Below are 12,590 nucleotides of genomic sequence, written 5' to 3'. Positions count from 1 at the left end.
TCCTTTCACTCACCTACCCTCCCAAGGTAATTATGAGCCTTTGTCTGCCAAGCTGCAGACAGAAGAGGTCCATCAAGAACCCAAAGCTGCTAAAGCAGGGAGTGGAGTGTGTGTGTGTGTATGTGGTTGGGGGGGCAGGGGTCGACAATGACCCTGATGCAGAAGCTTAACTGCATACTTACCCCTTAGTTCACTAGTGCAATTGTTGTCTACAGCTGGTTCCTTTTTTTCTCTTGGGCCACTAAAGTGAAGATAAGTAGCACTTTGTCATGCTCAGCTCCATAATGGTTTTTCAAAGTGAAACCAAATGCAGTACTAAACATGTGTTACTACTAGGAGAGCACCCCCTCACACCTTCTACAGCCTGCCCCTCTGTGATGATCAACAAATTGTTGCCACCCACTTCCTCCTTGTCCCCATCGCAGGCACTGATCCTCTGTTAAGGAGGAGGAGCGTTGCTTCCCCGCCAGCAGCAGCAACTGCCTACCTTTTACAATAAAATGATAATAAGCTACGTTTATTTTAATTTTATTGTAAAAGGGGCGGGCCATGGGCTGTGACAACCACAAAGGGGGAGTGCACGGCACTCCCCCTCAGTGCGCATGTATTTTTGGCCGGTCGTCTTGGGCCAGCCAAACACACATGCGCAATAGGCTCTCTCCAACCCGGCACTGTTTTGCTGTGTTGGAGCCAACAGTCAGAGGCTCCCACTAAGCCTTGGAGAGCACTGGCTAGGCTCCATCTTCTGCTTCTTGCAGTCTTGCTTGGGTCTTGCACAGTCCTTTTCTAAGTTCACCTGTGGGTTTGGGGAAAATGAGTGCAAAGTGACAAGGTGAAGAAAGTGCGCTGGTGTTATGTATGCACAACATGTGCATGTGACTGAAAGGGGTGGTGCGTAGTTGTATGGGATAGCTGTACATCGGATATCCCTATCCATATTCAAGTTTAAAAAACAGTACACATTTATGAGTTCCATCAACGTTTCTACCCCAATAACAGATTTATCAGTGCAGGGTCATCAGCGTGACACCAAATATTGATTGAGGAGACACCTTAAAGCAAACAAAATATCAAGTATGAGAATTCTGAGGAATAAGAATAATTTAACCTCCCTTTTTTAGCCTCCCTTCAAAATGGCACTACAAAACGTATTTTACCAGAGGGTATTTCATTACTCCTCCCTTCTCTCGTAAACTATCACATTTATAAGGGCTAGTATTCATGAGAAGCCTTAATATCTATGATAGTGCCATTTTGAAGAGAGGTTAAATACACTTCTTCCTCGAAATTCTCATACTTGATATTTTGTTTGCTTTAAGGTGTCTCCTCAATATTTGCTGTCCTAATGATGACCCTGCACTGATTAATCTGTTATTGGTGTCAAAACATTGATGGAACTCATAAATGTGGACTGGTTTTTAATCTTGAATGTGAATAGGGATATCCAATGTACAGATATCCCATTCAACATCACATCATCCCTTTCAGTCACATGTACATGTTGTATATATAGCAGCAATGCACTTTTTTCACCTTGTCATTTTGCACTGCGCCATCACTGTACTGGAGCACCCTTGACATTATGATATTCTAGTTTTAAAACTGTTTTTGAATATAAAAATAAAACTGCATTTAATGTCTGAAGAATTTCCTTATTGAAGGGGTTCTACAATAAAAGAGTGGCCGTGAAAGTCAAGGGCTACATTTCACCCATGGGGACCTTTTGCTTCTGATAATGTAAGTTACATAAGCTAGTATGATGCTGTGCCAAACACTCAATTCTAGTGGTGGTTCGCCAGAGATGCCAAAAAGAATGGTGGAATCAAAATGCTGGACATGTTTTTGTTGAAGATACTAGAGTCTCTTTTGTTATTTCAGTTTTAAAAATGAAATTGAAGTGATAAATGTGGTCACAATTGTAAAAATAAATCCAAGAGTTTGATCACTTCCACATGAAAAAAAGAATTAAATTTTTGCATTATAGAAATTATAGCTGGTAAGTAACCCCCCACAATGTACCCATCACAGGGCGTGCCTGAGCAAAAAAGCATTCAGTTCAAAGATACATTTTTCCAAATCTCACACTTTGCTAATGTTGGCATGTTTGCTCTGTATTGAGGAATTTTCTCATGAGGACTCTATAAGATAATTGGGTATAAATCCAATTAAAGACTTTACATACATCTACAGCACAAAGCAGTCTGCTTTCACACATATACCAACAGACCCAATTCAGGTGGGAGACTCCCGATTTTTGATGCCAGCAATGGCTTTATTATGTCACAGCCTACCAGACAGCACAGCTGTGTGCTATGCAAAAGGTATCTTGGTGAGTTTCAGAAGTTGACCTAGGAATGCATTTTCCCCTTTGCTTGCCATTGGTTTTGTGGTGTGTAACTCATGTTTTCTGGCTTTTAATTTGCTGGCTTAGGCTCTCCAGGTTCACTTCATCCCTCCTATGCCAAAACCTTATTTATGAGTATCCTTCTGAGAGTGCTGTATCTGTAAGCAGGCCTATAAATCTTGTTCTTATCTTGTCACATTTACTGTTCATTCAGAGATGAGGTCAAGTGCCAGTCTGTGTCTTCAAGGGATCCTGGCATTTATTCTGCTTTCGGCTGACTTCAAAGTGAGAGCGTTTACAGGCGGAATGCAGATGGCTCTCCCCATGGAGGAAGGGTGTCACTAGAGAGCCAAGGCAAATCAAGCACTTTAGACAATACATACAGCATGCTCCAAGCTTAAAACATAAACGTCTTGAGGGATATTCTGAACTGGGGCACCTGCTGAGTGTATCTTGGTAGCTAAGGCAGCACATTCTACATAGTACCACAAAAAAGCTGGGGCAGTGTGCATCTGGTACAAATACTAGGGTGTGCAAACAATGTCCTCAAGGGAAATGTCAAGTTTTTTGTGCGGTCCTTAAACCTGCCCTTTAGGTGTTTCGAATTTAGATGAATAAATGAACATAAGCACTGTAAAATTATTGTTCTGCGCAGGATGGCATGATTACACTATGTGGTGAAGCCGGGAATAGAACTCATCTCTCTTGGTCACACAGATGGCGTTTTAGGCACCAGGGAGCACCTTCTCCAAACCCCACAACAGGGGGCTGGACTGTCCGATCCAAAAAGCAAAAGGCAATTACGTGGAAAGCCTTGGAGTATGATGCCTATATGCAGCAGGTGATGCTTACTGTATGGACTGTCACCCACTCAGCAGAGACTAACACCAAGTAATATCTGCTGACAACAGGAGAAACTGCTGCACAGAGAAACAAGGATTGGCAAAGCCAATAGGTCTCACCAAAGTGAGATCTATTGGCATTATAAATGTTTCTTAGCCATGTTGCAACATGGCTGAAAGTTAAGAAAAAAAAGGTCTATTTACAGCAGGCGCTGACCATGTAATAGCACTTTCATATTTTTTTGTTTCAGCCGTGCTGCACGGAAGCCAGCGCTGCTGTACAATATGGCTAAAAAGACATTGACAAAACCAATAGTTCTCACATAGGCAAGACCTATTATCTTTGCCAATGCTTGTTCTAGATGCCTCCAGCCTGACATTGCCTCTGCTTCAAAAGAAGTCAATGGGGAAAATACACTTCTCCGATTTATTTCTCAAATCTCCCACGTTCCAGGTCTTAAATGTTGGCATGTATGCTTCAATGTCATCATAAAGAAGTCCATGGTGTTATTGTATTGGTCTTAAACTCTTAAACAATCTTCTCCAGCTCGGACTCAGGTACAAGCCCAATCTAAGATGGCGCCCACCCAACATTTAGGTCAACGAGCGGCGCAGAATTTCCAAACGCGAAATGGACGCTTTACTTTCGTTACTGCACAGGAAGTAGGCGGCCATCCCGATTCAAGATGTCGGCAGGAAGTAGGCGGCCATCCCGATTCAAGATGGCGGCAGGCCGAAGCCCGCTCTGACCAGTGAGCGCATGCGCGGAGTCACCCGGCTGCCCTTGTCCACTGCTCGGGCTCTGCAGGCACTCACCATGGCCGGGCGATGCTCCCTCTCCGCGGTCCGGCTCCTGCAGCGCGGCCTCGGGCAGCCCTTGCAGGTACCGTGCACCCACACCGTCGGGGACCCACCCTGGAAGCACTCCGGGGGCCTGCCGTGGAAAGGGGGGGGCTTAAACCCAGGGAGGACTGAGGCGCCACCAAAGACTACATCTCCCAGAATGCACTTCGAGCTGGAGGGCAGATGACTCTTACAGTACCTGCTCAGTCCTTCTGGGACCTGTAGTTAAAACAGGATTCTGATTCCTAACAGCAGAGGGGGCAGTGGGGTTATGTTGGGCCGGGGGTGGTATTTTAATTCTGCTTACACCTGACAAGACTCCCAGGTTCATACCTGAGGTGCTGCTCCAGTCCAGATTTTATTTTCGGAATTATGGGACATGTAGTCCTGTGTTATAATGAAATAAACGAGACTACAAGTCACAGAATTCACAGGAAATCCCTGGACTGGATCACGCATGGACCTGGGAAACTTGGCAGGGCTGAGTAATGACGTCATGTTATGTGTAAAATCTTGGCTGTTCCTGTAGGCATCAGTCCTTTGCATGATGGTATTTTTAAGCCCATAGTTGTTTTAGTAAGACATTATTTTCATGAAGCACTGTGTATCATGTTATCAGGTGACTCCATATCATTATGGACAATATTTTCCAGTTTTAGGCTTTTATTTAACAACTTGATGCATTCTGGGAATTGTAGTTTTACATTCCTTTCAAACGAACCAATGTAACCTAAACACCTGAAAACAAAGATTTGTCAAAGGAACATCCAGGACCGGAACCTAAGGTTTCGGGTGGCATGACATAACCTGGTAACTTTAACTTTGTGTCCTCTTTTGAATAATTTGGCATGCTGTCAGTTATGATGGTGTCTCTCTGTCGCAGATGTGATATGTGGGCGTTTTGGTTTAGTTTTACTTTGTATGTGATGAATCTTGGCGTGCCAAGGTTTAGGCTGTTGGCATAGCCAAACTTGTAGATTACGAGAGTCAGGATGGCTTGTAGTTTTTGCTAGCGACTGAGGTATGGGAAGATGCAGTGGTGTATTTTCATTGATTAGAAGGCGCTGTGTGTGATCTTGTTGAACATGTGGTAACAAGGATAGGTCTGACTCCATGGTAACCTTGAGGTTTCTGACTTCTGTTGATGTTGTTGGAGGGCCAGATGTACATTTTTTTTAGATTGCAAATGGCCCAGTTCCCCAAATCAGGCTGTTTGTGACTTCAAAAAAACCTTTTGGTATGTATGAAACCTAAATTAAAATTTAGCAACGTTTGGGTTTGCAACTACATACCAAATCTGTGTTTGAAAAGGGTGTCCCTTCGTAATAGAGATTCACAGTAGTATGTATTAATGTTTTGCAACCAAATTTCAGTTGCAGAACATTTTTTTTTTTTCCTGACTAACAAAAAGTAGTAGCAAGGCATTTCCAAATGGGAAGGGGTAAGTGTCTAGCTACTTCTCCTGCAGAGGAAGTGCAAAGAATATCCTTAAAGATTTTTGGAGGTGCTGGGTCTGAAAATGTTCCTGATGGTCTGCTTGCAATGAAACTATCGAGGAAATCATTTTCTGAGATGGCATTGAAAGTATGTAGTGGTGGAAGATTCCTTTCATGTCTTTCCATGTTGTCTGGATCATGAGTTGTGGTTGTCTGTGTTTTCCTTAAAGTAATATTTCTATCTTTCTAATTTTTAAGATCAATTTCATGTAGATTTTGTCGCAGAAGCCTTGTGATTGTGGTGTTTCAATTTTTTTGCCACGCTGGATTGCGGAATTCTGCTAGAGTCCTGTGGAGTTTCTTAGAATAGCATTTAGCTTCAGTAATGCATATGGAGTAGTGTTGTATTTTGTGGTTCTGATCGTTCTTATGTGGACTCTGTTATAGTGGCATGGAGTGATTTGGTCACGTTAATCTCTTGGTTGTCTCCATTTGCGTTCTTGTTGTATGTTGAGTTGTGTTTTCAGTTTTTTTTAGTTATGAATCCATCTGGCATTCTTTTTGTGTTTAACCCTGGGTGTGATCTTTATTGGCACTGTTTGTCCAATACGGCGGATATCCAGTTGTAGACGGTATGTATCTCTTGTGGTCACATGTTTATTGGCAACACTTCCAGGTGGGAGTTTGTTTTTGGACGTCTGATTTATTCCATTGTCTGTATTTGCTGTTGGTGGTGGTTGGTGTCTTTGAAGTGTCTTGTTGAACCTGAATGTGATGATGTTGTGGTCACTCCAGCTTACTGGGGAGTTGTGTGTCACTGTGGCCTCTCCAGGGGGACAAACATGACATCCATAGTGTCGGGCAGTCTAGAGTGTGTCAAGCAGGGTGAGTTGGGTCGGAAAGAATTTGTTGGGACTTGAAGGTCTCAAGTTTTGCTGAGATAGCTCTGGTTACGTTTAGATTTTTCTTGCCAACCCGCACGTTACAATGCCCCAGTGGATGTGATGGGCCTTGGTCACTGTATCTAGTAAGACATCTTTAACATTTACATTGCTGTGTGGTGATCTACATATTAAGAGGAAGGAGTAATTTATATTTGGAGTGGAGTGACATCTTATTAACATGGATCCATAGATGTCCGTGTTATTGTTTTTGATATGTATTATTTTTTCACTTTTTTATGGATGACCGCTAGACCGCCTCCAGTTTTGGGAATACGATTGTTGTTAATGAAGCTTAATTCCGATAGGATGACTTTGTGGCTTGTGGGTGTGAAGTCTTTGCTAAGCCATGCTTCTGTAAAAAAAGGTGAGATCTGGTGTTGTTTCTGAGAGTAGGTCAACAAATTAAAGTAATATTTTGGTTAATGGATCTTCTGTTGTAGTGAAAGAATTTTAGTTGTTCTACAGTACATGTATTTCTTTTATTTCTGTTACACGTTGTCCTGCACTTACATTAGAATAAACAGAAAAAGCACCAGAATGTACATGGAAAGCCTGGCCAGGAAGGTCCACTCGTGCATCAACATAGGACTCATGAGAGCTCTTGGTACAGGTGTAACCTGTCGAATATTATTACTCCAATACTGAGCTGAGTTCAGTAGACGTATAATGGCAAAAACATAAAACATTTCCCCCAGTGCAATGTTCTACCGGTTAAAAGGCCAGGAATGTTAGACGTGGTCATACAGAACATGAGGGCACCTGGCAACCATGTTAAAACAGGGAGGAGGTTTTGATTAAACCAAAGGGTATACCGTACTGCCAGGCTCTACCACTTTCTCATTCAGCTTATATGGTTTTTAAACATTCCCCCTCTGCTCATTGTATATACACTTCATTGTGGTGCTGCACTCATTTTGGAAATATACATGTTGTCTCATACCTACGTAGAGCCTCTTTTTTAGAAAAAAAAGTGTATCTGCCCTTTATTCTAGCCACACATTTTGAGAGAGAAAAAAATACTTACTTTTTGCCCATTGCCGTGCGCAATTTAATCAGGTCATGCCTGTTTTACATGACAAGGTTGACCTGTTTATGCTGGAGAATATCAAATTCAAATTTCCGCTTTGCATCCAGTTGCAGACATATTGCATATATGTGCAAAGAAAGAATAGGGGTTGGGTAGTGTTCAACTTTCGGGAAAATGAGCAGTGAAAAAGATAACATATAAAAGACCAAGAGAAAAATATTTTACTTACATTTGTAAAAAAAAAAAAAAAAAAAAAAGTCATAGTTCAACGTAGGGCACCACAACCAGCGCTGAACCTTAGAGTATGACCATATTCAATAGGCACTCTAGAACGTACGCTTTTGAATGCAGCATCATATAATTCCCCGAATCCCCACTTTGTGTTTTCTAAAAATAAGTAATTTGTTGCCCTGGATAGTAAAATCTGTTTGGCAACCAGATGCCCCAATTTCACCGAGACACAACAGTTGTAGTCCTGTGACTTCCTCTTACAAGTCATTGCTTTCAGATGTGTTAGTTAATTTGGGCTGAAAGTACAGCAATGCAAACAAGGTGACCTTCTGGCATGTAGTCACTTCGTAACTATGACAGTGTGGCGCGTCCTCCATTGGACACAGGTGCTTAGACATTGGGGTCGGGTTTAGTTATGGATCATATGTCTGTGACTGTCTTTGTGTGGCTCAGCTGTGGCCTTTCTCTGCAGGGTCTGGGGGTCACCTCCATCAACAAGAGGACCTACTCATCGGTGAGTGCAACTGTGATCCTTCTTGCTGCTAAGCAGAGAGTGAGAGAAAGAGAGAAGACTCGTAGAGCGTGCTGCACATATGCACATCCCTGGGCCCTGAGGAAGGGTCTCCGTGACTGCGCAGCGTACTTGGAAGTTACCAGCATCATCTTTGCCCTGTAGAGTTCAGCACCTGCGCCGTTGGGGTCTGTGGTGTGTTTGTGTCTGAAGAAAGCTTTACATTCCATAGTTCAGATTTGGCTTTAAATAATGTGATCTTAGTTTTTAAACATATGTCACTCTTTGACAATATGAAAACCATGCCTGATGCAGTCTGACTTCACCGCCAAGAATTGGGTTGAAACGCGTCATCTCCTTTGTGTCATCCGTGAGCACGGTGCAAGTAAACATGAAAATGACATCCACTTATATCACTTACGCTCATACTTGATACATAGCAAAGGCACATTAGCTTTCACAATGCTCAGATGGATGAGCTGGCTTTAATATAATCAGATAGGTATCACTTTTGTATAACAAATGTGAATTTATCAACCTGCAATTCCTTCTCCACAGACCTATGCCCCAGTCTTCTAGGCGACAGGACATTCCCATATCTACCACCAATTGTAAATCTGTTGAATTATGCTGAATTTAGGCAAGGTACCAAAACAAGGTCACACATCAGAAGTTTGGGACTTCTCCAAAATCAGATTAAAAGCTACAAATGTCTTGATGAGCACTTTAAAGCAATCCATATTTAGGAGAAGAGCGAGATCCCAAACTGACCATGGATGTACATTTGTACAGGGAAGGCATCTGGTGGAGCCGTGCCACGGTTCTATGCAAGATAAATTCTATACTTTTTGGAATAAAATGGATTGTAAATGAGTAGATGGCCAGACTTTTCTAACATGTATTTTCTTCTCGTTTCTTTTTGTACCTGTGAAAATCAGCAACAAGTCATTGTAAGTACCATTTCTTTCTTGTTTTAGAAATGTTAAATGAGAAGGTCAGGGGATGTAAAACACCATATGTGGACATGTATGTTTTTGCTCTTACAGAGGAAGTGTTCATTCCAGGGTCTAAACTTCGCATCCCCTAAACGGAAGGTGGCAAAATTATAAGCCAAGCCAAAATCCCCAGTGCTGCACAAAACACAGCTCAGGCCTTCTTAGCCTAAGCATACTGAAAATATGTTTTTTATATAAGTTAAGATGTCTGACAGCTTGCAAAGAAATTTCCTAGATTGTCTAAGAAGCCGAATGGTTTATATCTCCTTGTTGTCAGGTACTTGCATCATTAGAATGAAGTCTCAACTCAATAACAAGTTAGTTGGTTAACTGTTTTTGAGTCACAAGATGTTGGTTAAAAACGGGGACAGAACCCATCCTCGTCACTAATTCTTCATCCCATAATGCAAAGTTGAAACACACAATATAAAAGTCAGACACCAAATAAACTTTATTATAAATGTGGTCATTCTAAATCCTAAGAAGGACTTTCCAGTCACGTCTTGGGCAGCCATCACAGGCCAAAGCACTGCCTTCCTGTGAGTGGTGTTAACTCACACCTCTAGGCAGCCATCACAGGCCAAAGCACTATTGTCTTGTGAGTGGTGTAAACTCACGTACCTGTAGGCGGCCATCATGGGCACAGACTTTGCCACCCTGTGAGTGTTGTAACTCGCTCAGGCCATTAGGCAGCCATCACAGGACCAGGCACTTCCATCCTCTACGTAGTGTAACATCAGACCATTAGGCAGCCATCACAGGCCCAGGCAGTGCCATTCTATGAGTGATGTAACATCTTCCTGTAGAGAGCTGCCACAGGCTCAGCTCAAGGAACCACATGCCCAAAGATTGCCATAATGTATACCAGAGAACTGGCATCTCTAGCTAGGTACTGACTCGAGTGCCGGGTTACAGCAGCAATTCTGTGGAATAGCCTCCTAAGTCCATGAACATAATGAGGGTGCAGGATAACCTCTGTATGACAGGTACAGCGTATCAAACCTACAGAGAGCTGTGATATTCCAAGGTACAGTTCACATGTCAGATAAAGTATTTTATGCTCAGTACAGCATTGTACCCCAGACACCAGCATCACGTGGCACAGTGACCAAGTATTACCATAGGATGAGAGGGATGGCTTCACATGCCAAGGCATGGGTACCCTAGGGTAAGTATAGCCTTGCTTGCCTGAGTATTGCCCTTGTGAGACAGGTGCAGGCTTATGTTTTCTGCACTCACAGGAGGTGAGGGCCAATGCAGAGACCCCTCTCTGTCGTCAGTGACACTGCCACCCCCTCCTGTGTGCCACCCTCTCTCTGTGGATGAGAAGCAGGTGAAGTGAGGAGAGATGCCTCTCTCTGAGGCTACCATTCGGTCGCCTCTGCTTATCTGCCACCCACTCAGTGGATGCCACTGGGCAATGAGGTTGAGTAGTGCATTCACCCACTGTAAGACATTTCCTCTGGCTGCTGCCTGCAGTTTCAGTCCGTGGTGATGTGCAGCAGAGATGAGGAATGTCTTCCCTGTGCTCATCCATGGTTAATGTAGAAACTGTCAGAAGCCTGTGGGGCAGATCTAGGGATGGGATTTCAAGAGCAGGAGGACCAGACCCACACCAGGGCTGCCACGCTTTCACATTTCTTGTCTGACATTTCCCATTGTGGAATATTCTAGCATGTGATATTTCCATGCCGTGTATGTTACGGAAAGATGGTGATGCCCCCTTGAACACAAAGAAGAAGGGATCCATCGTCTGGGCTAACAAAGGAGAAAACCTTCTTAGCAAAACGGAGTACTCCAGAGTCCATGGGAGCCTTAAGGGTTCCAGTCGTGGGACAGGGAGTGGGGAGCACCTCAGGGAGACATTGAATGGGAAGATCTATGCATTGCACTTTGAGTCGTTCTGATGGTCCCCATCTGAAGGTTTAAGTTGAACCACAGTGCGCTCTAAGGAGCTCTATTGACCCTTTGCTCATACTGATGTACCTATAAGCCATACAAAGGGAGCATAAGTAAACTGCTAATGCCCTCCTTAAAGATGGCCAAAATTAGGGTTGTGGGGAGATACCGGGGCTGGAATTACGATTCCACATGGTATCTCAGCATCTCCTCCAGGCCGTTGTGAGTTGTAGGTCCCAGAATAGGGAATAACCAGTGGGGCATGGAATTATCAGGTCAGACACCTCAGGTTTTTGTTTGGAGCCTTCACAGTGGTATCTTAGGCCCGCTCGGAGCAGATGGATACTCTCCGTGGGAACGTCCGTGCACTCACTGGGCGTCCTTCCGAACCCACTAAGACTGCGGCCATTGGTTTTGTGTCAGGTGATTGCGGTCAGGAGGGCCCGGCCACTTGTGCCATTCCAAACTGTCCAGAGTGGCAATCTCACAGGGATTCCTCCCTGACCAACATGCGATGAGGGAGAATGTGGCATCAGGCAAAGGGGTCACAAAGGCGGGGGTGCCTTTCTGCGTGGAGTTAAAAATTGAGAGGGAAAGTACTTGGGAGGCCTGCTCATGTCATTTTGGTCGTCTGTGGGTCTCATATATTGGAGTTTTTTTGCCATATTGTTATGGTTCCTGTTTGGGGCATGATGAATGCTGGTTCCTCTGCACATGGTGGATGTGATGAACAAATTGCATGACTAGTACCTTTTAGGGCCTCCTTCCGTGATACTGTGATGGGTTTGAGGGAGAACACAGCATCCTGTCTCCGCAAACCCAAAAGCCTACCAGAGGCAAGGAAACTTTTTTTTTATTTATTTTTATTTAATAATTGTATTATTCGTCCTCCTCAGCCTCCTCCGGCCAAGTATGGTGGCCGGCACACCGTGACCATGATCCCTGGAGACGGCATCGGGCCGGAGCTGATGCGCCATGTCACAGAGGTTTTCAGGTACCTGCTCGAAGTGTGAAATCTTCTCAGTGTGAGGCTGTGGTGCCAACTGCAGTGAAGGAAGTGGCTGCTCTAGAAGGAGAGATACTTACCTCTAGCCATCGAATGAGCTGTCATCTGACATTTGAAGACATTTTTTAGAAATGAGTGAATAGCAGAGGTCACCTTTGTGGAGTTTTGGTGTCCTGGAACAATGAGTCTCATATCTAGCAAGTGCTGGAAAGATATTTAAACTTTCTAGATTCTGTCTCCAGGTTGGCCAATGAGGTTGAAGTGGGATCAGGGAATAATGGCTTGGGCCGAGTATGTAAATTTATTTGTAAATAGCTCACATGGAGATCCAAGTAGGTTGTTTTTAAATTCATTTTTTCAGCACAGAGCCACCGCCTGTTTATGGCTGTGTGAAGAAGAAACACAAATCTAGTGTTGAACCAGGTCAGTGGCATCTATTGCACAGACTGCTAGATTTGTAGGACCTCCTAGGATCCCAAAGAGTCTGTTTGCAGCAGAGTGGTGTGGGGAGA

General features: G+C 43.7%; 1 protein-coding gene across 3 annotated transcripts in view; it reads left to right on the top strand.

Annotated features, from left to right (window-relative positions):
• The first annotated feature begins 3,920 nt into the window (after positions 1–3,920).
• The window catches only part of IDH3G (isocitrate dehydrogenase (NAD(+)) 3 non-catalytic subunit gamma), a 40,643-nt gene continuing 31,973 nt past the window's right edge, over positions 3,921–12,590 (top strand). Inside the window, exons 1-4 of one of the 3 annotated variants that reach the window (XM_069209422.1) lie at positions 3,921–4,069; positions 8,140–8,181; positions 9,117–9,128; positions 11,969–12,066. In XM_069209422.1, the coding sequence (XP_069065523.1) occupies positions 3,947–4,069; positions 8,140–8,181; positions 9,117–9,128; positions 11,969–12,066 (275 nt within the window). In that variant the 5' untranslated portion in view covers positions 3,921–3,946. The remainder of the gene's footprint in view (positions 4,070–8,139; positions 8,182–9,116; positions 9,129–11,968; positions 12,067–12,590) is intronic. The other 2 variants (XM_069209424.1, XM_069209423.1) reach the window with 2 other exon arrangements.

Source organism: Pleurodeles waltl, chromosome 10 (assembly GCF_031143425.1).
Source record: "Pleurodeles waltl isolate 20211129_DDA chromosome 10, aPleWal1.hap1.20221129, whole genome shotgun sequence".
NCBI lineage: Eukaryota > Metazoa > Chordata > Amphibia > Caudata > Salamandridae > Pleurodeles > Pleurodeles waltl.
This window is presented reverse-complemented; position numbering and strand designations above follow the sequence as displayed.